The sequence below is a fragment of the Pogona vitticeps genome, chromosome 8 (genome assembly GCF_051106095.1).
Source record: "Pogona vitticeps strain Pit_001003342236 chromosome 8, PviZW2.1, whole genome shotgun sequence".
Lineage (NCBI taxonomy): Eukaryota > Metazoa > Chordata > Lepidosauria > Squamata > Agamidae > Pogona > Pogona vitticeps.
In genome coordinates, this window is record NC_135790.1 from 6,665,905 (window position 1) to 6,692,286 (window position 26,382).

The 26,382-nt window shown below is 42.2% G+C and overlaps 1 protein-coding gene across 2 annotated transcripts in view; it reads right to left on the minus strand.

The window, feature by feature from the left end:
* The window catches only part of EBF2 (EBF transcription factor 2), a 267,672-nt gene that overhangs the window by 41,748 nt on the left and 199,542 nt on the right, over nt 1–26,382 (minus strand). For both annotated transcript variants that reach the window (XM_072978815.2, XM_078379733.1), the window contains exons 8-9: nt 7,468–7,585; nt 113–243 (exon numbers count right to left, since the gene is read on the minus strand). In XM_072978815.2, coding sequence (XP_072834916.1) covers nt 113–243; nt 7,468–7,585 — 249 coding nt within the window. The remainder of the gene's footprint in view (nt 1–112; nt 244–7,467; nt 7,586–26,382) is intronic.

Here is a 26,382-nt window from a genome sequence, read left to right on the forward strand (position 1 = left end):
GTAAAAGTGTTCTTGCTCAATTAAAAATGACAACTAGAACAAGTCCTACCACCCTGTTTGTTAAAAAGGAGAGCAGCTTAACAAACTCTAGCTACAAAGCAACTGTGCCTACCTCACTCCATACCAGCATGGTCCCAAATACGACCTGTAGGCCATCAAAGAAGTTGTCTCCTATAATGATCACCATGGCTCCACCTGTTGTCCAGCCTTCACTTGGACTGATAGCTTTGATGCAGGGTGTGGCTAGAGGACAGCATCAGGGCACAAGCACAAGAAAGATCCCATGATAAATGGGTTATTCATTCATTCGTTCGTTCGTTCGTTCGTTCGTTCATTCGTTCGTTCGTTCGTTCGTTCATTCGTTCGTTCATTCATTCGTTCATTCATTTATAGACTGCCTTTCTCTTGATAAGAGAACTCAAGGCTGCTCAAGGATAAAAGGCAAGGGCTCAGCCTGATCTCCCGAGGGGAGAGCCTTCCATCACCTGGGAGCTGCCACAGAGAAGGCCCTGTCGTGTGTCCTCATCAACCGTGCCTCTGCCGGCAATGGGACCAATGGGAGGGCTTTCCTCTCCTTGGACTGAATTAGAGATTTCACTTGTAGGAAGAAGGGGAAATGGGGAGGAGGTTATCAGTCATAGGGCTAACTTATAAATGGTCACAGGTGGTCGCAGCTCACAGACTTGGGTCTGGCAGAAGGCCCAGATTTGGTCACTGTGCCTGACCTGGCCTGAATAATTTGACTGCTGGCAATTTCTGAGGTAGAGTAGAAAATGGGAGGAATATGGAGGGGAGATCAATGACGTAGGCGGGTAGCAGATTCCTCCTATATCCTGGGCTAGTGAGAGGTGTCCCATGCCATGAGCTGAGCTAAATCCCACCTCATGATCCCTTATGGGGACCCTACATTTGGGATGAAGCAGGGCAGACAACCTCCAAGTCCTTGCTGAACAAAGTCAGGAACAACACTCCTCAGAAATATCAGGGGTGGAAGGGTCTCTATTAAATGTCCTGGGAGTTAATCAAAGAGTGACGACTTCCATCCAGGCCTGTTCCTCAGCATCAGCCTGGAAATGAATCTGCATTCTGATTGGACACCAAAGATATTCCCAGAATGCAGTGCAGACATCCAGTCCAAATGTGTATACAGAGTAAGACGTTTACCACCTTTGCTTCTCTAGAGTGGCACCAATATAGATTTACTCACTTGCTTGTTTGTTTAGAATATTTTTACCTGCTTTTCTCCTTAAAAGGACCCAAGGTGACTTACATCATTTTAAAAAGACAATAATTAAAAGGTAAAACCAGTGTGTGTGTGTGTGTGTGTGTGTGTGTGTGTGTGTGTGTGTGTGTGTGTGTGTGTGTGTGTGTGTGTATGTTTAAAAAGAATTAAACAAGTATTATATTAAAACTGCTAAATAAAATCAACACTAAAAATACATTTAAGTACACATATGTGATAATGCAGAGCATGATATATTCCCCGTCATCCCAAGCTATTTCCCCTTACCCTTGAAGTAATAATAATAATAATAATAATAATAATAATAATAATAATAATAATAATAATAATAATAATAATAATAATAATAATAATAATAATAATAATAATAATAATAATAATAATAATAATAATAATAATAATAATAATAATAATAATAATAATAATAATAAAAAAGCAACAGAGTGCAACAATCTGTTCAAAATCCCCCTCTCAGACAGCCAGTCACTAAGGAAAAGCCTTCCTGAAGAGAAAGGTCTTGGCTTGCCTGTGGAAGGACTGCAAAGGTGGGGTCAGGGAGTTCCAGAGTCTGGGAGCAGCAACAGAGAAGTAGCCATAAATAGGAACCTGTACATTGGGGCAGGGGTCTGGAGGTCCATTTACAGAGCATCATGGCATTGGACAGGTTAATATCAATCCTAATGGTTGGTTACCCTGGAGGAAGTACAGCTATGTAAACTGTAGCACTGAATTGTTGCTACGAACAATTTGCCTCTCGTATCTCTCATCCTCCACCAAGTCCCCCTATTGACCTACAGCAGAGAATACAAGTGTCAACTTGCTAAGAAACAGCAATTCACCATTGCAATTCACACCATTACACTTACACTAGCTCAGTGGTTGAGGTATCTGGCTGCAGAGCCAGAGGTTGGGAGTTCAAGTCCCATTGTGTCTCCTTGACAGGGGCTTGGTCTCAATGATCCATAGGCTTCCATCCAGCTCTGCACTTCTCAGATTACTATTATTCTGGCTGATACACATTAGTCAGTATCCTATTGTATAGGAACATCATCATACAAGCAATGATGCATTGGTGGGATTGGGAGGGTGCCACTAATTAAAGAGTCCCTGCCAGGGCCATCAATAAGGTAGGGAAACAAAGGCACCTAAACTTAGAGGGCACAAAAATCTAGAGATATACAGTGGTGCCTCGTATTGTGACATTAATTTGTTCCGCAAAAATCGCTGCAGAACAAAAAGTCGCTATGCGATATTAAAAAGCCCATAGAAATGCACTGAAACCCCTTCAATGTGTTCCTATGGGTTGAAAACTCACAGTTCAGCAAAGATCCTCCATAGCGTGGCCATTTTCGCTGCCTCTTAAGCGAGGAATCCGTCCCTAAACACAGCGGGTGGCCATTTTGTTTACCCACCGGCCATTTTGAAACTGCTGATCAGCTATTTTAAAATCATTGCTTTGCGATGCTCGGTTCCTGAAGCAGGGAACTGAGCATCGCAAAGGGAAATTCCCCCATAGGGAACATCGCAAAGCAATCACTTTTGCGATCGCAAAAAATGTGTCGCAAAGTGATTTCATCGCTAAACAGAGTGATCGCTATGCCAGGCATCACTGTAATTGGCAACAATGCCTGACCCAAGTTACTCTCTTCCCCCGAAAGCATGAACCTCTTTTTGTGGGGGGAATATTACATTCTCCTCCTCCTTCTTCCTGGGTGCACCCACACCTTAGATCAAAGTGGGCAGGGGACGGTGTTAGATGGCCCAGGTGCCAAAACGTCCCACTACATTTCTGATCCCTGCTTTAATTTTGAGTTGTGTGACACTGTTTCCTTGCGTGTGAGCTGCATGCAGCAACTTGAATGGAAACAACAACTCTTTAATTAGCAGCAACTTGCCATTTATGATAGCATCGTTCCCATGTTGCTACAAAGCAGGATTTTGGTTATGCTTTTTTTTTTACAGCTAGTCAAGAGGTGTGCAAATTCTTGGCTTTATTGTTTGTTCAAGTAGATTGGAACTCCGTAGCATTTATCCCAGAATTACGACACAACGTGAAAGATTTCCTATTGTTATGGAATAGGGTAATCCCTTTTTCTCCCCCACTTTCAAGGCCCCTGGACTCGACATCCCATCAAGATCCCAATATGGTTTTCCAGTCCATAACCAAAGTCAATCCATCACACCATTCCCAATGTTGACAAGGTCAGAGGTGGAAGGGGGCTTTGGCACGGCTCCAAAAATACGAGCCTCCTTTGAACAGCCGGTCAATCACATTCAATCAGTCAAGGAAAAACTGGAAGGCTTCCTACGCTTGCAATCTTGGGAGTTTCCTTCTACCATTTCACTTCCCGCTGGGGGAGAATTAACACTGCTCCGAATTCTTTACTGATTCAATCATTTTCTTCCAGTTCATTAATTCTCCTTTAGGTTGATGTGGGGCACATTTTTAAAAGGGGGGAGGGGGGAAGTCAACAAAACCCTCTAATGAAATAATAGACTAACTTGTCTCTTCGAGTAACGGTCACCGAGTCTTCTCACTTTCACTAGCCAGGAGAATAAGGCCAAGAGGGGCTTCTCTAGTTATTTTTAACTGGTGCCAGAATAGGGCTGGCGAGAGTGGAGGCGATTATCCAATTTGAAGCTTAGCAGATCCAGCGATCTGTAATTGCTTGGAAACACAGCCTGCAGACTATGGTGATTCCTCGCTTAGCCAAACAAACGAAAATCAATTAGTGTCAGTTTCCTTCTGCGCATTGTTATGTTTCGTGCAGTTTGTTTAAGGGAACGGCTGACACTTTTTCATACACATCTTGTGCTGTTCCATTTCTGTTTAACTAAGATGTCAGGGCGCTTGATTTGCTCAAAATCAAGTCAAGCCCGGCTGAGCAAGACGTCTGAAATTCCTTCTGCCGAATGCTTAGCACATCGCTATTCGGCTGATCCAGGTCGAAAGAAACAATTAGAAGAATAAAAGACCAGAGGGACGGCTTGATCATATTATGCATAGCACGGCCGGTGAGATTCAGGACCAAGGTAACTAATAAGTACAGCGAGCCCTACCATTAGGCAGACTGCAGAGGTGGCCTTAAGCGGCTGAAACTGTGGGACAGGAAGCAGCAGATTTGTGTGTGATGCACACTAAAAATGTGTGATGTCCAAGGTAATGAAAAATATGGTGTTCTCTCTTATCCCATGTGTGAAAGCCAAATGCTGTTGTCCTGTCAATGATTCCATTACACACCCTCAGTCTCATGATGGGAGAAACAAAAACTTACTCCTTCTTGAGAAGGACAATGTATGTTTGCTGGCATTTTGTCATTACCTTTTATCTTGTATGGTAAGTTTTAAGGGCAAAAAAATTGCAAATAATATTATTGAGATCAAATGCAACAAGATCAACAACATCAATGTAATGATTCCTGTACTAGTTGAATACTACAATAATACTACTGAGTTTTGCAGTCACTGTAAAACACAAAAATAATAAATAAATTTCACAGTACCATTATTGGGAATAATAATAATAATTTTATCATTGGATTAATTTAGAAAAATAATACTCTTATGATTTCATATTATGAAAATCCTATGTTCTTTCTTGATTACTTCTGTGACTCAGGAGTAATTCAAGTACCACTGGCTGAGAGCTAAAGATATATACTGACTTTAGACACGTGTAAATATGACTGGTTCAGACTGATTGGTTCAAAACTGGGAAAGGAGTATGACAAGGCTGTATATTGTCCCCCTGCTTATTTAACTTATATGCAGAATACATCATGCGAAAGGCTGGACTGGAGGAATCCCAAACCAGAATTAAGATTGCTGGAAGAAATATCAACAACCTCAGATATGCAGATGATACCACTCTGATGGCAGAAAGTGAGGAGGAATTAAGGGTGAAAGAGGAGAGAGCAAAAACTGGTCTGAAGCTCAACATAAAAAAAACAAGATCATGGCCACTGGTCCCATCACCTCCTGGCAAATAGAAGGGGAAGATATGGAGGCAGTGACAGATTTTACTTTCTTGGGCTCCATGATCACTGCAGATGGTGACAGGAGCCACAAAATTAAAAGACACATGCTTCATGGGAGGAAAGCAATGACAAACCTAGACAGCATCTTAAAAAGCAGAGACATCACCTTGCTGGCAAAGGTCTGAATAGTCAAAGCTATGGTTTTTCCAGTAGCAATGTATGGAAGTGAGAGCTGGACCATAAAGAAAGCTGACCGCCAAATAATTGATACTTTTGAATTGTGGTGCTGAAGGAGACTCTTGAGAGTCCCCTGGACTGCAAGGAGATCAAACCTATCTGTTCTGAAGGAAATCAACCCTGAGTGCTCTCTCGAAGGACAGATCCTGAAGCTGAGGCTCCAATACTTTGGTCATCTCATGAGAAGAAAAGACTCCCTGGAAAAGACCCTGATGTTGAGAAAAAGTGAAGGCAAGAGGAGAAGGGGACAATAGAGGATGAGATGGTTGGAGAGTGTCACCAAAGTGACCAACATGACTTTGACAAAACTCCAGGAGGCAGTGGAAGACAGGAAGGCCTGGCATGCTTTGGTCCATGGGGCCACAAAGAGTCAGACACAACTTAATGACTGAACAACAACAACAACAAATATGGCTGGAATCAGAGGTATTTCTGCCTTCTCTGTTGCTGCTCCCAAACTTTGAAACTCCCTCCCACAGGAGGCCAGGCTGGCTACATCTTTGCTGTCAGTCTGCAGGCAGACAGAGAGCACTCTCTTCAGGCAAGCTTTCCCTGAGTGTCAGAGTGGGAATTTTTTTAAATGGCTAGCTGTACCTTACTGCTTTGAATGTGTTTTTTGTGTTGTTTTTGTTTACTGTTTTCTGCTGTGGCATTTGTTTCATCCTTCTCAGTATTTGCATACTTACTGTTGTTAGCTTTAAATGTTGCCCTTTAATAATTATTTAATAATTATAATGTAAGCCACCTTGGGTCCATTTTTAAGGAGAAAGGTGGGGCAAAAATATTTTGACAAATACATAAATAAATGTGCGAATTAAACAAGGAGCATGGCAAAGAACCCAAGAACATGAACAGGATGGGATTGTACCACCATGAACCCCTTGTGTTAAATCCAGAACTTTCATTTTGTAATTTAAAGTGGGGAAAGTGAAATAAAAATGAAGGTAGTAGCTGAATTTCCAGCAAAGAGAGAATATTCCCTACCTTAGACATGAACCTTACTTGCCTTTCCTGCTGTAAAGTCACTTTGTAAGTCTGTGGTTGCAGCAACACTCATTTCAGATACAGGTCACAGGAAGGGGAAAGGGGGACAGAGAAAGGGCTAAAAGTGTAGAAGAGAAGGCTCCCTGCATTGCCCATTCAGGAAGGACTCAAAGACAACTGTACCCATTGTCCTGTTAAAGTCCTTCACTCACTATCTTCTGAGTGGCCTTAGAAAACCAAATTGTTTTTCTCTTGGCAGCTGGACAAAATAAAGAGGGAAGTAAAAAAATAAAAATAAGGCAGGGTGTCCAGTTATGTGGACTATTGCTGGCATTCTTCTGTCCAACCAGCTAATTTTACCATTTGTAGTTCCCCATTCACAGGAAACACAAGTAACAAATAGAATCTTCATGGAGATCTGGAGGGGTATAAATACCATCACAGCGTATTCTGCTGCATGTATAGAAGTCGGTATCCTTCATTGATAAGAAATTAGTCTAGAAAGTGTTTTCTGGGGAGTCATGGATCACCTTGTATGATTTGTAGCTCTTGTTCCACAATTTCTTCCTTGATCTTTCAGAGTGGGATATTAAGGTTAGCATGTCTGTGCATGCATGAGAAACAGGCCCTTTGGGCGGAGAAAGGGATGACTTTATACCATTAAAAATACCCTTTTATGCAAACTTGGTGGAGGTCACAACTTCCTTTGCTATTTTAAATCATGACTCGAAAAAACTTGGAAACCACTGGTCTAGATGGCCTTTGATGTACACCCAATGCTATGTTTCTAAGTGTCTTAAAATATGCCAAATTTCAATTATTCCCCCCTCAAAAAAAACAACAACAATTAAAACAGGGATGAAATAGGGATAGGAAATAAATCAGAACAGGTGTGAGAAGATTGGGACTCCTTATACAAGTGTAGATGATTTTATTTAGACATAGACATTGCTTCATTTCCTCCTGTATGATTGTGTAACACATTTCACGATGGTCTCCACCTCGCTGTGAGTTAAAGGGCCATACCTTCAGACGGGTCAAGTCTTCTCGCCCTCCTTCCATGTTTTGAGTTGTTATGAACAAACATATTGTCAGATACCGCCAAGACATGCCCATCAACATTCACTGTTGTTGATAACACCACCTGGATATTAGAACGGCAAGAAAGGGAAAGCCACATAAATTACTTTTGCATGATCCATGTTGGAGGTGTTAATTATTCGGCCGAGTTTAAACCCCCATTCTGTTTTGGCAAAATGAAATTCTGCCCTCCGAGGATTATCCCTCCCCCACCTTCATGTGGATGAAACCTTTCTCTCTTGCATTAATTCCACTTAGCGCTGAGTCCTAAACCCTAGTACTTTGGTAGCATAATAAGCCAATGGCTGAAAAGAGACCTACATTTAGGTTATGATCAAAAAAAGTCACATGCTCTTCCTAGCATTATACAAAGGGTGAGTTTAAATAGGGTGAGTGGACCCAGGCTTGAAGTCCTGTGAATGTAAATTCCATACATAGATCCCTTATGCATACAAGGATCTCATGAAGAGAATGAAAAGAATTTGAGTCATCTCAATATTCTCGTTAAAATTTTATGCCTTCAGAAACTGTTGAGAATTCTGACCATTGCTATGCATTGACCATTGCTACTTTTTTAAAAATGTAGATCACGTTCAAATGAATGGAAACCAGTAAGACACACACAAACACATTTCCATCAATAGGGGAAAATATGTACAAAATGTGCACATGATAAGATGTGCATAAATAAATGTATGAATTACGGAACGTGAAAATATGTGTGAATTTCCATGCTGAAAGGGAAGAATGAAGTTGAAAACTAAAATAAAGCACAGGCAAGAACACAGACAGGATTGATAGTAACACAGCAAAATTAAGACTGAGAGTTGTTCACAGGGAAGAAGTTTGTTATTGTTCCTATTTTTTTTTTCAGTTTCAGACCCAAATTCAGTTATTCTCTGGGGTCTATACTTTTTTAGAATTTTATCCTGGATTTCATTTATTTATTTAGTTAGTTAAAACTGGGGGTTTTAGGGGAAGTGCAATAAAATAGGTATGTTAGCAAACGAAATTAAAAATTCATTATAATAAGGACACTACTTATAAAAATATGTATTTTAAGCAAAGCTGTGTGTAAAATGCATGCATACAAAATGATATGCAAAATAACCACGGCAATCTTAAGGCGAGCTTTTTTGAAAAACACCAAAACTCAACGTTTGAGACAAAGTCAAGCTTAAAATTACAAACTGTCTCCCGGTGTAGCTTTTATCTAAGCTTAAATCTATGAAAACGAGCAATGGAGAGAAAACCGAATTCGCAGATTTTTGCAGCCACAGTCCCTTGCAAAGTTCGTGGAAGAGAAAGCAGAGGCTAGAAGAGAAGTCTCACATCCAAATGCTGCCTGCATTAAGAAAAGGGCCTCTGTCCCATTAAGCGACCTTCAGTCATGTGACGGTTCCCAAGGGTTGGTCAGCAACCAAGCTCCTGTTGCTTTTGGCTTCCCCCACCATCTCCCACTCAATGGAGGGCGGAAGGTGCCCTGTTTTCAGAGGGAAGGAGCACTCAACAATCCTTAAGACTTCAGAGGCCCCCTCCCCATGTCCTCTATGAAGGCACGCCCAGTTCTGGGAAAAGCTGGTGCAGCTTCATCCAAGGAATGTAGTACTTCTACACTGCACTGCTATGGTTGTATCCTATGGAGTCCTGGCATTATGCCGAAATACTTTAGTGCATTTTCCTAAAGTACTACCGCAGAGAATTCTGAGTACCTCACCAAATCCCAGCATTATCTAGGATGGAACCATGACAGTTAAAGTTGCATTGAACTGCAACCACTCTGCAGTCTACAGGTGTTTGCAGAGGGTGATCTCCACTTTGATAGAATATTTGTAAAAGGTTCGATAGCCTATGTCACAGTTCCCCTGGAAATGCAGCCACTTTATTCTTTATTTGTGAATAATTCTATTTTCTACCCATAGAAAACCCATAGAGTAGACTTTCAGTCTAGATGGGCAGGGTAGAAATCCAAAAAATAAATAAATATTGGTTGCTGTGGGCCACCAGAACTCAGTATTACAGAGGAATATAAACATACGTTTGCAATTTATGTATGTTATGCATTGTTGTCCATGGGGGGATGGGCAGGAGATAGAGCCCTGCTCCCTTTTTCATGCATTCAGTGGCTCAAATCCTGTTGAAGCTGGTGTGACATAAAGTTATGTCTGCAGAACTGTGGATGGCGTTCTGCCCTGGCAATCTGCATTGTGCAACTTGATCGTACAATTGATTCCACAATTCATGGCACAATGTTTGTGCAGTCGTTCATGGATGCCACTTCCACGGTGGTGTAAATTTTCCCACCTGCTTACATAACCCGCAGCTACGCGCTATGCGATGAGATTTCGGCCAATATGTAAATCTTGTATGCGCAGGGCAATCTTCTTGCCCCAATGCCCATCAGGAGAAGGACAGCGACAGCATCAGCAATGCTGCACCTGCATGGATAAAGCCAATGGCTCCTAAAGCCAAGGCCTTTGTGTACAGTTTTGTCTAAGCGCAGCAGAGAACAAGAATCACGCTCCAAAAATCAATAGAATAGCCCTTCAAAACATAAAGTCATTAAGATGCTATTGAAAATGCCAGCAACCGGCAATGAGAAACCTCTCTTTACTATACACACACACACACACTAGGAGGAATGGTGATATATGGCAAAGGGATCATCAACATGCACATTGATCTCTAGAAAGTAGGGAAGCCAGATCTACTAGAAGTAACTAGATTGACCTATGGTTCTAGATCTAAGAAGATAAAGGTTCAATTCTTATCTTACTCCATGATTTTGGGTCAACTGTCTTCCTTCAGTGTAAGCCACCTCCCTAAGTCGTCCTGTGAGCGCCCTTTATGTGGAAGAGTCCTGGACATTGTGTCTCTATGTGTTCATGTAACTATTTTCATTCAAGGTTATCAAGGTGTCATAGAAGGTCCCTCTCCCATTTTATCTTCATAACAGCCCTGTGAGGTAGACTGAGGGGATTGGCCCCAAGCCCCCTTGCAAACAGGCATTTTGGCCTCCTTCCATGCACCTTTCCATGTAACCGCCCAGAGTAAGATGGGCGGGAATCCAATAAATAAATAAATAAATAAATAAATAAATAAATAAATAAATAAATAAATAAATAAACAAACTAACTAACTAACTAACTAACTAACTAACTAACTAACTAACTAACTAACTAAACAGGTGGCTATTCAGTCTATTTCAGTCCTGACATCTAATCTCACAAAAGCCTCCATGAGTAAGAAGAGTCTTTCCTGAAAACATAATAGCCCTCATTAAAATCTTCCTTCCTTCACAACTATTTACATATTCAAAGTTTGCCTGAGGAGAAAGGTCTTTCTCTGCTGGTGGAAGGTCAAGGAGGAGGAGGACGCCAGCCTGGCCTCCTGTTATAAAGAATTCTGTGGATTGGGAGCAGTCACCAAGAAGGCCCTGTCTTATGTCTTTACTGGGTGTATGTGTGTTTGTGAAGATGGGGGAACGAAGAGAAAAGCCTCCCTCAAAGATCGTACGGTCCAGGGAAACTTACTCATGTTCACAATATCACACATACTATCACAGATTTACACATCCTTGCACACTCACTCACACTATTACATCATACATACCTTTTCAGTTAGAACATCAATTTTTAGACAGATTACATAACACAAACACCTATTACGTATGTCATGTACTCTTAAATGACTTGTATTTTCACGTTACACACGAAACACATGTTATCCATCTTATCACACATCTTTTCATTTGAAAACCCACCTGTGTGTGTGTACACACACACTGCTTGAGTATACACCCTTCTCCAGAGCTGCATTCTCAATGTGAATTGGAGCCTTTCACTTTGAACAGATTCAAACATTCTGGCTGGGGGGGGGGATACAATACCATCTCTACTCAGTCTGGCCCTCTAAATCAAGGAAAGGAGCTGGGTCAAAGCAGAGAGTACTTGAAGTAATAAAGCCTAAAGTGGCCAGGCAGATGGGAGGGGCAAATTAAACCTTCTTTTGACACAGTATAAAAATGAGACACTCCTCTGCCCACTCATGTAGGCAGAGACCTTGTCTTATCTGTATATGAAAGGAATAAAACTGTAAGAAAATGAGCAAGCATCCTGCTGTTGGGGCTACATGTGTGATGGCTAGCGACACCATGCATTTCCTCCAGGCCTCTGCCACACAAATACAGTGGTACCCCATTTGACGATTACCCCGCTCCATGACGAATCCGCTTTACGATGAGTTTTTTGTGATCGCTATTGCGATCACAAAATGATGTTTAAATGGGGAAAATTTGCTTTATGACAATCGGTTCCCTGCTTCGGGAACCAATTTTTTGCTTAATGATGGTTTTGAAACAGCTGATCGGCGGGTCGCAAAATGGCTTCCTGCTGTGCAAAATGGCTCCCCGCTGTGTTTAGGACTGATTGCTCGCTTTACAGGCACCGGAAAATGGCCGCCTTATGGAGGATCTTCGCTGGACGATGAGGTATTTCCTCCATTAGAACGCATTAACCAGTTTTTAATGCATTCTAATGGGTTTTTTTACTTTCGTTTGATGACGATTTCGCTGTACAGCGATTTTGCTGGAACAGATTATCATCATCAAGCGAGGCACCACTGTATTTGGAACAATCTCCTTTTCTTCTGTTGGTTCATAGAAACAAAGCTTTTCTCTCTCGCTCTCTCTGTATCTCTCTCTCTCTTTCTCTATATCAACATCTGGCTGTAAAATATATATTAGAATGTGATGTGGTTGACTGTTTATATACCTCCATCCCACTGGGCGTGTATAATATAGTCTTTGCTTGTGTGCGGTTGGATCTCTCTCTCTGTGTGTGTTGTATGTATGCACAATAATACATTTTTGATTTACATTTGGTTACAATTTAAAATCTTCTCGTAAATATTTCAGGCCCTGGAATAATTCACCCTTATTCCCTCGCTGGGCCAGGCAATGTGAGACTGAAATTTATTTCCATTGTTTAAGAGAAAAATAATGAAGTTCATCTGACTCGGCTCGGTGATGTCACGGGGGAAATGTTCACTTTGGAACGGCAGTCCGGCTCCACCCAGCTCCGCAATGATGGAATCTCTTGGCACACACCAGCCACACATTTGGGGGGCAGGAATGCGAGAGCAGCCCAAACGTACAAGATGACAAGTGCCTTTTGGAATGAATTAAGCTCGTCTTGAGGAGAAGGAGCATTCTTCCAGTCAGCAGAACATTATTTATTTATAAAAATAAATATTTCTCCTGGAGAGCAGGTTTTTTCCTGCGGTGGGCCAGGAACAGTTTATCAGCTGCTGAAGCCAGGGAGATCCCTTTCCAAATGTGTTCTAGAGCATTTAGAGCATTTCCTCCAATAGATAGTTGGGTGTTCATACCATGACGATTGCCTGTTTGCTTGTGGCAGAAATGGGAGCTTATGTTTTGTTGGGGGCTGCTTTTACTCTGTGGCAATCTCTCGGGGCCAGGAAGCGGATCATGGGTAGGGCAACAACACTGTAAGGCAGCGGGAAAGCCAGGAGTAGTGACCGTTGGAGTTAAAAGTGGCCAAGCTAGGTTCTTGCAACCTCTTTCTTACTTGCAGTGGGTGTGATCAGACAGCTTTAAAGGTGCATGCCAGATCACACCAGACGGGGTCGCTGTAAGGGGAGCAATCTCACTTAAAATGACCCTTCTGCCTGCCATGGAATCGCTCTTGCCTGGCCTGCAAATGTAGAAGCCCTACACCTGGACCAAAAAGGTCCAGTGTGGGCACAGATCACGGTCAGGATGCAGCACATTTCCTGTACATCATATGATCATCAGAAAATAGATGCACCACTCCACAAGCAATTCAAACTACTTCCCCATGTAATCACACCCCTTGTAATCACAACTTCCCCCCTTTTCTTCTGTGGTGGGGAAATTGCTCCATACTGGCCCTAAAAAAACAATTCAGCCATACAGCTGGATACAAAAGATCCAGCTTGGGCATAGATTGGGGTCAGCCTGCAGGGCGTCTCCCTGTATGTTGCATGGTCGCTGGGAGATAGATTTGCATTGGGCTATGCCACAGAGTCTTCAAATTCAGAACTATTCCCCTGTGTGATCACACCTCACTCTGTCCTGCCACCTGTTGTCCCAAAGCTCAAAACATGTTTACAAAGAACTTAAAGGCTCCTTCTCAATCTGGGAGGGGGTAATGAGTGGGGTACCAAAGGGCTCTGTCCTGGACCCTGTGCTCTTCAACATTTTTATTAATGACCTGGATCAAGGGATGCTAATCAGTTTTGCAGATGACACAAAATTGGGTGGAATAACTAATAAACTGGAAGACAGAAACAAAATTCAAGAGCTAGATAGGCTTGAGCACTGGGCTAAAAACAACAGAATGAAATTAAACAAGGATAAAGGCAGAGTACTGCACCTAGGAAAAGGAAACCAATACAAAGTTACAAGATGATGGATACCTGGCTGAGCAATACTACGAGTGAGAAGGATCTTGGGATCATCATAGACCACAAGCTGAATATGAGCCAACAGTGAGGTGTGGCTAAAAAAAAAGGCAAAAGCTATTTTAGGCTGCATTAACAGATATGTAATCTACAAATCCCACAATATACTAGTTTCCCTCTATTGGGTACTGTTTAGGCCTCATCTTGAGTGCTTTGTCTAGTTCTGGACACTGCACTTCAAGAAGGATGCTGACAAATTGGAACAAGTTCAGAGGAGGGCAACAGGGATGATCAGGGGGCTGGAAACCAAGCCCTATGAGGAAAGACTGAAGGAACTGAACGTGTTTCGCCTTGAGAAAAGAAGATGACTGAGGGGAGATAGGACAGCATTTGAAAGGCTGTCATACAGAGGAGGGGTGGGAGCTACCCATTAGCAAGCTATCATCGCTCCAATGAGGCAAGTACGTGGTTTAGGTATTTTTGTATTGCTGGCTGTCGAGAGCACTTGCCTTCCTGAAGGTGGTCCACAATATATAAAAGCAATCTGTAACAATATACAGTGGTGCCTCGCTTAACGAGTGCACCGTATAATGATGAATCCGCATAGTGATCCCGTTTTCGGGATTTCTAATGCGGAGGCATAGCGTCGGCCCCAATGGGGAAAACTCGCATAGCGAAGATCGGTAAGTGTTTTGCTTACCGATCTTCGCTTTGCAACCCCCGCAGATCAGCTGTTCGGTGGTTTCAAAATGGCCGCTGGATGCCCAAAATGGCTGCGTGCAGCGTTTTCGCGCCCTCCCCTTGCTTACCGAGGGCGCGAAAATGGCTGTCGGACCCTGGAAACTTTGCTAAATGGTGAGTTTTGTGCCCATTTGGAACTTCCCCGTTCCATTTAGCGAAGTTTTCACATAGCGAAGGTTAATCCGGAACGGATTAACCTCGCTGTGTGGGGCACTACTGTATCACTAACAATGAATTCATAATCTAAATTTAATGAACAAAACAAAACAAAAATCTCATTGAAGGATCATAAAGAAAAATGGTGCAAATTTTTGTACCATATCAAATCATGTATGCACATGGAAAACTCTGGGTCAGTTCACAGGCTGTCAAATATCCAGACAGGCTCTTGATAAACATGCAAATGTGGCAAACACAGGCAAAAAGATATACAAAGGAGGCTAGGTCCCGCCCATCATTCTTAGCAATGTAACATATCCGGCCTGCATGCAGTTGAGGTCCTCTGTGTGTGGTGTAATATCATAACGTAGCCTCCTGTCCTTGTGAGGCTACTGGTTGCCCTGGCCTAACGTTATGGCAATGAACCTTCAATGATACAATAATGGATTCTGGCCTATGTTTTACCTGTGCTTGTTTACTATGTTATTAGATGTCATAAAAGAAGATGTTAACATGGAAGTTAATGTTTTATAATTGATCACATGTTTTTTCAGGTTATGGAAATTATATTTTAATTGTAATATATTGCTGGTCTTTGACCGTAAATGATTGATTGATTGATTGATTGATTGACTGATTGACTGATTGATTGATTGATTGATTGATTGATTGATTGATTGATTGATTGATTGATGTTGTCAGGGGTCCATGGTATGCACCTTTGTTTTTCTAGAGCACAGATCCTGTGCCGAGCACCTGCAAAAGCTGCACAGAGCGTTCTGGGCAGACAGACTCTCCAACACATGGAAGTCAAAATACTGTACAATGTGCAGACAGGGCCAGAAAGTTCCATATAGAACCTGCACATGCGTTGCATTTTGGGTCATGCATCTTGAGGTGAATTCATCCAAGGTCTTGTATATACAGAAGCCTATGGCATACTTTAAACCAATGGTGTCCAAACTGTGTGCTGTGGCACCCTGAGGCGCCACCAAACCGAGCCAGGGGTGCATTGGAATCCAAAGAAATAAGGGAGCCCTAGGCACTGGCCAGTAAATCATGGGAGCTGTATGTTGAAAAAGTTGGGAACCAACTTTAAACAGAGGCCCAATGTCTTCGACCAGTCAGGTCAGTTTTGAAAATGACTTTTTTGTTATTCAAATGGACAGATTGCTGTCTAAAATGTGTAGTGTAGAAAAGAATGAAGCTGACAGATTTTGCCTTTCCTGCTCAAAAGCTCTTCACTAGTCACATTCTGTCCTTCTCTCTTTAATGTCCTGGTGATTGTTAAGTGGAACTTGAAAAGTTACTTTAAATGCAATCTATTCCTGTTACAGTGTCTGAAAGCTATGTCACTGTCATTAACATGTTACATCTCGTGTTGCTTGATACTTTTTCCTTTACTTTTTTTAAAAGAAAAAAGAAAACAAATAGAAACTCTTAAGACCGGTAACAGGAAAATTCATGTAAGATACTTTAACTGCCTTTTAAAATGAAGCTTTGAAAGTAACTATAACATTTTATGCATTACGTCTATAAAATAACTTCAATCATCTCCTTGTTTTTGAAATGTAACTTTATTACACCCTTGCTACCTCTTTAAAAGTAATTTTAGGTAACTACATTAGTTGTAAGGTGTTACTTCCAAACTCTGATTAAATGTCACAGGGAAACAGCATCCACTGGACAGTCCACATTCTAGTCAAACTTCTTACACTGGAAAAAATAATCTTTTAGAAGATGGTACAAAATAATCTTATTCTGCTTCTTCATCAACAATTGTGCCTCTTGTAATGATGGTCAGAAAGTACATACAACCCTACATCCATATTTAATGGGTGGGCAAGGTCAGGCTCACCATGACTGGTGCAAACCCACTCATGGCCTCTCATCTACAGGAAGGACTCCTAAGAAGATCTGAACACATGATCTAAAGATCATGTGTTCAAACCTTGAGAAATACAGAAATGTGGCACTGTGTATTTGTGCTCAAACTGACAGAGGTGGAAAAATCTTCTTCAGCTTCCTTTTCTCCTGCATGCAAAATTTCAAAAATCTCAAACTTTTTTCCATCTGAATTATAAAGAAATCTATGTGTTCTTGGTGAAACTGAACTAAATGGGCATGTAGTAGTCATGCTGGTAGGGACATTCCCGGAGTAATTATCTTTAAAAAATCTTCAGTGGCTGCTGCTATGTTTCATGGACATTTAAGAATCAGAAATACCAGACGGACTGTCTACCAATCCAAGTGTTGGACAGGTCAACCTCTTTGAACAATCATCTAGCCCTTCTATGCTTCCTGTGTGGGACAGTCCTTGGCTTCTCCGTAGAAAAGATTAGTTGTTTTGAGCAAAGCCATTTTGCTCAAATTGCCAACAGTCTTGTCTCACTGTCATGCTGGAAAGGAGTCTAACATGGTTCGAATATTCGTCTTGAAGAATTAAACAAACCAAATCCATGACTATGGGGAATTTACTGAGCGCTGTTCACCTCTCTAGAATATGGTAGGGTATGGCTACATCCTGGCTGGGCATCCCTGGAGACAGAATGTGAGTTACACCTCCAGCTCAAGCCACCATTTCTCTTAGGCCTTGACTCCCAGTTTTGCTTCAGTGCAAGTCTACAAATTTTCAGTGTTACAGTGAAAAACCACTATATATTCTGAATATCAGTCAGCTTCTTTAAAATCCAGACATAACTCCACTCGATCTCTTCTTGCCTATAGACCACCACCAAGCATGTTTAATATACCAAAGAGTTAAAAAGTCCATTTTATTTTTCTTAAAGGAAGCGGACATTCCACCATAGTCTCCAGCTCCCAGGCCCTCCCCTTTCGCCAGCCAACTGCTTTCCCCCAGTGAGTATTTCCTGGGTCATAGAGGGTGACCCTTTCCATCTGGAATCAATCAGTCAACTCCTGACAACTTCCTGAAACACCTCACTCTATTTCCTGTTCTCTCCCCCCTTCTCCTTCTCCCCCTGGTTCGCTTTGCTCTTCAAAACTGCAGGCCACAGCAGCTTAATGTTAGAGGGTCAGGCGCAGTTAGACTCCAAAACACTACACAAGGAAACCTTTGACCTTCAGAAATCTTTACATCTTAGCTAAACAAATCAAGGTCAATATTTCTTACCATTACCTTGTTAACCATTTAGATGCTTCCCCCTCCCTCCTCTGCTTCTGCCCATGCCCTTCGGATGGCATATCCATCAGTACCACTTGTTCGCCCAAGGTCATAAAGCACAACATGCATTCTGTTTTCTTTACTAGTATTGGAGGCTGGGGGAAGAGATGACACTAACTTCCCTGGAGAGCTAGATCTCTTCATACAAGCGCAGAAGGACCACACAATAGGTGAAGATCTTATGTGAACATAAGGAGAGTCTTAGGGTGGAGACCAAAGACCAGCATTCTACTTCCATAGTGCTCAACCAGAAGTTGATGCTTAGCCACAGTCACTGGAATAGGACACAGTAACAACCTCTTCCCATTCCTGTTCCTCGGCAACCGGTGTTATTTATTTATTTATATATATTCATTCATTCATTCATTCATTCATTCATTCATTCATTCATTCATTCATTCATTCATTCATTCATTCATTCCTTTGACTTTTATACCGTGCCATCTGGACTGGGTCCATACTGGGCAGTATACAACAGAGAACAAAACGCAGTTGATAATCATAAAACACCAACATAATAAATTGAGATGACATCATAAAATAGAATAAACAACAGAAGAAAAGATCAAAAAATCAACTACAGTAAATTAAATTAATCAACAAATGCAATTCAGAATCAATTGACATTAAAAATAGGCGGGGACAAGAGGTGTTAAAAAGGCATAACCAGTGGCTATTAGATGGAATGGATGGAAAAGCAAGCTTGGCTATAAAAAGTTTTCAAAGATTTCTTCAAGGCTACCAAGGAAGGCGCCAAGCAAATTTTGGAGAGAATTTCCTTCCACAATTGGGGAACAACCACAGAAAAGGCCCAGGTTCTTGTTGTTTCTTTCTCGGCTTCTCCACTTGAAAGGAGGAGATTAGCCATGTACGGAGGTCCCAAAGGGCTTTATAGGTCAAAGTCAGCACCTTGAACCTGATATGCAAACTGACTGGTAGCTAGTGCAGGGCAGCCAGTACTGAGGTCATATGCTGAGGTTTAGACCATTCCGCAGCTAGTGTTGAGGTGTATACAAGTCTTATCTTCTGGGCTAGCACAAGCCATTGGTTTTGACCTAAACTTCCCAACATCTCAAATACTACACAACTCAGATCTGTTTACAGAGGGCAACTCCTTCCAGTGCCATCAAGGGAAGACTGGAGATGCATGGAGGCACGTTTTCCTGCTCCCTCAGATACTGACCCTGTGTGCCTTAGGAACACCTGATGATGCCTTCTTCCCTTCCAGAGAATTTGCCCATCTAGTTGTTGCCCCAGTGCCATTGACTAGAATTTGCCCAAGTGCCATTGACTAGATTGATGGTCAATCATTTTAATTTGAAGAGTCAGGGTTAAACATGTTGGATGGATTGGAATATGCTTTGCAATGTTTCCAGCCAGAGAAGAGCTAAAGAAGATAGCTAAGATGGATGGACAGTGTCATCGAAGTGACCAACATGAATTTAACCCAACTCCGGGTCGCAGTGGAAGACAGGATGGCCTGGCGTCTTCTGGTCCATGGGGTCACAAAGAGTCGGACACGACTAAACGACTAAACAACAACAACAATTATCTATCCCAGCCCAGTCTCTGATCTGTAAGGCTCCTCTCTGGTCCATCGTTTTTTCTCTGTGTGTTTTGAATCCAACAAGAAGCTTCACATGTGAGCACCTACAAGTTGTTTCTTCTGCAAAGATGCCTCACCAGAAGGGGAACAAGTTGAATCCATGAACCTAAGCTGAACGTACCTGCATTTCTATATATTTACAATTTTTATGAGTAAGAAAAACTAATGCTTGGTTTGAGCTTTCCAAAGATAAAGGCCCCCTTTCCACCTTTTTGCTCCAGCCAAATACAAGTTTCAACCAGCTATATTGCTGCTCTGTATGAGTGTTTCGAGACAACTCTGTTACAAAAAAAAAATTCATAGCTTTCCTTTAAAAAGTGGTAGGGTAATTCAAACTTCTGTCCCCTAAATTTCTATATATTAAATGTACATTCAACTGAGACACTGATTGAGTGGGGCTGACCTCATCATCATTTTTCTTTCATTCACCCACGCTCTTTAGTTCGGTCCAAACATTTATCATTCAATTGCAAATTCCACTTCTGGTCACTTATACATCACCAAAGAAGAGAAAATGTATCACCCAAAAGACACAGATTTGCATCATTGTTGATTTGCACGTGTGGATGCAAATTTAAGTATAATAATGATAATAATAGCAACATTTGCAACAAATGGTTTAGAAAAAGAAATAATGGCTATATTTTAATGGGGAATGCATTTCCCCAAAGAGGGAAGGAGAAATGTCAGGTCAGAAATTTATTTATTTAATTATTTATTTCTTTAAAATATTTTTATCCCACCTTTCTCCTTAAAAAGACCCAGCTAAAGAGTGTGGGTGGAAGAGTGTCCAACATCTGAACATCTCCTTAAGAGCCCAACAGAAATGTATAGACTTCTAGAGAAAAATCCAAAAGCAGTGTTCTAATTTATTAGCTAAAAATGGCCCCCAGGATCAGGGCCACTGGTGGCAATCCAGGGGTGACTTTTGGCTATACCAAAATGCCCTCCCCGCATCCCAATGCTCCAAATGTTTCTTCTAAGGCAAAAGGAGGCCCTAGGGAGCTTTGGGACTTGAAAGGGGGAGACAGGAAACTTTAAATTAATTTAAATTAAACATTTAAATGAAACATTCCCTTTGCTGGACGATGATGCCAACTGGTTTATGTGGCATAACTTTATGCAAAAGAATCTCAACTAAGACACCCTAAATTAACCCACTCATTTAAACGTTTCCTAGTATCTGGCAATCTCTCGTTCATCAGGTTATGAATACCATACATAGGAGATAGCTTGATGGCATGTAACAACAACAACTTCCCAGTAAATACTTTTTCTGTGTGCTGAACGACTGCACAGAAGTCTACACAGCCAATCCAATTTCCTCTTAGGGACAAGGGGAGGGAAGACGTCTGCCAAGCCAGAGTTGGACCAAAACGGCTCAGAAGACCATTTCTCTGGAAAGGTCTGAGACGTTTCTTTGCAGTGGTGGCGACTACCATTTCCCCTCCCGATTTCTTGGAAATGAAGCTAGGTTTGGAACAATGGTGGGGATGCAATATGGCGAGAAAAGAAGAGTGAGGGGTGATAGGGTAGCACTTTTCAAATATTTGAAAGGCGGTCCTACAGAGGAGGGGCAGGAGCTGTTCTCAGTCCTCCCAGAGTGCAGGATACGCAACAATGGGCTCAAGTTAAAGGAAGCCAGATTTTGGTTGAATATCAGGGAAAACTTCCTAACTGTTAGAGCAGTACAACGATGGAACCAAATACCTCACGAGGTAGCAAGTGCTCCAAGAGATAATCACCTGGCAGATATTCTTTGATGGTATTCCTACATTGAGCAGGGGGTTGGACTTGATGGCCTTGTAGGCCCCATCCAACGTCACTTTTCTATGATTCTATGACTGGTGCAACTGCTTGAGGTGGTCAGGTTGGGTTTCTGCCAGGACCAGCAGTGAAATTTGGTTCCTTCTCTCTTTGGTGCAATGCTCTCCCATGCCAGTTCTTCTGCCCGTAAATGGTGTGACGGAAAGAGAAAAAAAGAGTTGAAATTCATGGTTCTAAGAGAGAGGGGATTTTTTTTTCTGGGACTAGACATCTGGAAACAATACGTAATTCCTGATGTACTTTCCTTTAAAACTGTTCAGTTATACTAACACATAGCCTGGTTTTGCCAAAATTGTGATGATGTGATGTGAAATGTTCCTATTTACTATTGTTGTTTTCAACACGGGTAGAGGAAAAAAACAACCCATCACAAGCCTGCAGTGATCTCTTCCTGCATTCAGGCAAGCTTCCCAGAGACATTAATGGGGGTTCCTATTATGCGAGGGAGAGGATAAAACAGACAAGAAATTATCCCTGTGAGTGTGCATACAGTGGATTAGTTAATGTGGATTAGCTCATCTTTAAACACTCTCTAATCACTGTGCAGTTTATACAATAATGAAGGTTAAATAATGGTCAAACATGTACTTAATTCGAAAACCTGCCCGGAGTCAACTTCAGCTCTTCTCAGATCCAGGAGAGAAGAGAGCTAGTCGTTCTGGCCCGTGTCCTCCTCAAGGTTGAAACTGCCCCTTTGCCATGTCCTCACCACTGTCCAGAGAAGAAGACAAAGCAAATGGAAGCGCCTTCGTCTTCTTAACCCAAGGTAATTTCAAATATTGGGCTTTGCAATAGCAGAAAGTTCAGCATCTCATTGTCCCGCCTCGCCTGTCATACCAGAAAATCCTTCAGTCGGCTCCTCAAGCACTATGGTGTTTGTGGTCTACATTGCGCGTTACTTGCATGACCTTTTTCTTATTTAAGTTCTTGCTGGGCCCATTTGTGTGGCCTTGTCTTCATGATATCAAATGCTAGTGAGGAAGGTGAGATACCTCTAAGGCACACAGAGGGTTTCTATCCTACCTAGAAAGGGACAACAGAAAGGCTCATGGAAGTCACTACAAGGATCTGTCTGATTTGAGTGCCCAACGGCATACAGAAGAACTTAACCCTACACTGCTTAGCAAATGGGAATGTCATGGAGCCATGGTGGAGTTTCCTTTGGCAGCAAATGGTGTTACAAAGACGTGCGCTATGGGGAGACCCCCTTGCCTTTTCCAATGCCTTCGTCGCTCTAGAACTGTGTGCTAATACACCTCACAAGGATATTTTGGCTGCCTGACAAGGGCATTCCTTCCCGAAGCCATTTAAAATAGCACAACACAGTTCTATAAATGGAACCAGGGCCCAGGGGAGGGCATTTCATTATACACTGCTGAACATAGATGTTTGGCAGCGCACTGAATCTTCCAGACTTGGAAGAAATCCTGCATGATTACTGGGACTGTGAGTTGGGTGCTGTAGATGTGCATCGAAGGAGCAGCTCCTTATTCCAGGAGGCAGGGATAAGGGAACGCCAGCCCTCCAGAAGTTGTTGGACTACAGTTCCCATCATTGCACACCTCCTTATGCTGCCTGGGGCTGATGGGAGTTGCAGTCTAAGAACATCTGGAGGATCACACATTCCCTATTGCCAACTCCGGAGAAAGTTCTGGCTACTGAAGGAAGAACAACAAGGTTTGTTCCATTGGCAAGAAATGCAATTCACTCAGAAATTCAACTTTTAAACAACGTTGTGTGTCATTTGGATATGTACAGGATGCAGCACAGGCAGTTCCCAGTCAAAATGAGTCCAGGAACTTTGAGATTCCAACAGCCTCTTTTAGCACAGTGTAAGAACTGGGGTGGATTCTGTACCCAAGGGGAAACATAAGAGATTCACGGCCCAGGAGAAAGCATTCCATTATGCATTACAGTTTTGAGGCACGGCAGCAGGACAGAGCCACATATTGGGGGCCTGGCACAGTTCCAATGAAGCTCTATGGGTACTGTTCCACTCAGTGACCCAAGGCTGATATGACACCGAAGGATTTGTGAAGAGGCATAACAAGTGTGAGGCTTCAGATCCAGTTGGAGCAATTTCCTGTCAGGCCCCGGATGGACTTCCTGGACAGTGTTCTTCCATCCCAGTTGGTTGGAAGCATTCCCATCCATGGGACCTCAATTTGTTATAAAGCCCTTACACAATTTGTAACCATACATGGGTTACCAAACACCATTGTCTGAGACAGTGGGATCAAGTTTGCATCAGCGGAATGTCTACATCCTTGACATGTCCTGAGCTGATGCAACCTTTCAGCCTCCTTTAATCCAACAACCTACTTTCTGGCTAAAAGGAGGGTCAGGACAAAGGAAACAAATACTTGATGTGACTCTGATATTGGCCTGCATGGTTTCCTGATGGAATATATCACACCAGGACACCTACCATATTTGCCAGTGTATAAGGCGACTGGGCGTATAAGACCACCCCCCAACATTCCCACTCAGAATGTACAGTTTGTTATATACTTGCTGTATAAGACTACCCCCTCTTCCGCATGTGTGATTCTGCTTTGGCTGCATCATAGGGACAGTTCCTTTTGCCCTTTTGGTTCCTTTTCGGAGAGAGCCAGGGTTTGCTGGAAGAAGGAACAGCAGAGAGGCAGCAGCTATTTTGGAGAGGCAGCAGCCATGTGGTCGCATCTCAAAATGGCTGCCGCCTCTCTGCTGTTCCCCACAGTCAGCTGTTCGGCGCTAGAGTCAGGCTGTTCCCAGGCTAGGAGCTGCTCTCCTCTGTATTACTACCAGGTAAGTGACTTCGCTGGGAGAGAAGGAGGGTTTGCTGGACATGCACCCGGCGTACAAGACGACCCTCCCCCACTTGGAGACATGTTTTTCAGGGCCAAAAAGTTGTCTTGTACGCCGGCAAATACGGTACCTAATGACCAGGAGATGAATAATTCTGCTTGACTTTATTGTCGCTGACCTTATTCACCCTGACTAAGAAAGTTAGGAGATGATGGCATTTCAGAAGGGGTCTGAAGAGCCATTTGTGCTTGTGATGGTATGCTATGTATCTTGAAGCCTACAAGGTATGTACTGTACCAAAATCCTACTCTGTGACTCCAGCTGCACAACCTTTATCCTACTAGAATCAGCCATGAGGCAGTCATGCATTGCACTGGCATGTAGGCCAGAGAAGAGGACCACTACCAGGGTCAATAGAAGCACAAGGATTCTGTCACTGGAACCTAATCTTTTTGTCAGGATGGGCTGGATCTTTGTAATGTGTGGTGGACTACTGAATGCCAAGTGATTGTAGAGAAGCACCTTCACTCAAAACTGACTTTGTTCCCCACCCCAGATGTCCCGGGTACAGACAGCTTCCTGTTCCATCTGAACCTTGTTTGAAGAAGGCTGAGCTCTGCAGCATTCCTAGACTCGTCGTCGTCCTTTGGTCCTGACTTCTGGCTTGTTGTAACATCTTGTCTCCTTTTTTTTTTTTTTTTTTTTTGGGCCTTTGGTTTTTACTTAACTTACTCTTCAATTCTAGCAACCAGATTTCCCTGATTCTTGTCTCACCTCAGATAGCTGCCCACCACCAAGTTCTGACAGCCAGGAAATAAATGCATTGGGCACCCCTTTGCCACTTTCTCAGCTCAATCTAACTCAGAAGGCTATGGTGCGGATCAGAAAAGGAGGACATGTGCCATAGTGAGCTCCTTGCTCAGATAACAAAAACATTTCTGCATGGTTAGCAACGGCGTATGCACTGCATTTTAAATAATGCAGAACAAAATCCAGTGACTAGCTAGATCTTCCCAGAACATACCATGAGATGTGCAGGGGAAAAATAGAACAATTACACTTTAAACAATTTGTGCAAATGAATGGATGGGGTAGACACATTAATAAATATCTACACCGTACTGTGTGATCTTGAGAAGGCACTACACACATTGCATTTTTTAATTCATCATGATCCCATCTGTAGTAAAAGCATGTGCAGAACCTCTCTTGGAATATGCATAAGTGGTTTAGAGGAACAGGACTAGATTAATTTAACAACTTGCAGGAAATGTCCTTTGCCCTTTCCTCTTCCCAAATTAGAACCATGAAGGAAAAAAAGAAATGTATCAGGACATCTGCAATACTTCCTCATAAAGCAAGGATGTTGCACACAGAGTGTTTAATTTTGAAGACTAGGTCATGTGTTCCAACCATTCCCTCTCTATATATAATTCATGCATGCACAGATCTTTCATACAGATCCAGCATATTTGGTTGCATCACTACCATATATATATTGAGACATATATACTGTATTTTTCCATGTATAAGACTATACTTTTGTCTAAAATCTTTAGACTAAAAATTGAGGGTCGTCTTATACATGGAAGTAAGCTGAGGAGAGAACAGAAACAAGTGGAGGGGAAAGCAGGGATCAAAGCGATCCTGCAGTGCTTTGATCCCTTTTCCCCTACACTTGCTAAGCCCCACTTAGAATTCTTAATTTTGGATTAGAAAAGTCTTATACATGGGGTGTCTTATACATGGAAAAATATGGTATATGGTAGTGATGCAACCAAATATGCTAGATCTGTATGAAAGATCTGTGCATGCACCTAACTCCACTGAGATGCAATAGCACTGCAAACCTACATTTGTCTCATTCTCACATGCAAGAACACATGTGGGAACAAGCTGTTGCATTTTTTTTCTCCTTGCCTACAAGATAGCCAAATATTTTCTGCAGCTCTCAGAGAAAGTTCTTGTATTTGTGAGAATGGTTTTGCACAAATTGAACAGTTTGTACACAGTTACCGCAACTGAACAATCCTAAGCTAGCTCCACTCTTCTTGCATGGATTTCTAAAAATCAAAAGCACTGGATGGGTTGTTCATGTCTTAATCTAGCA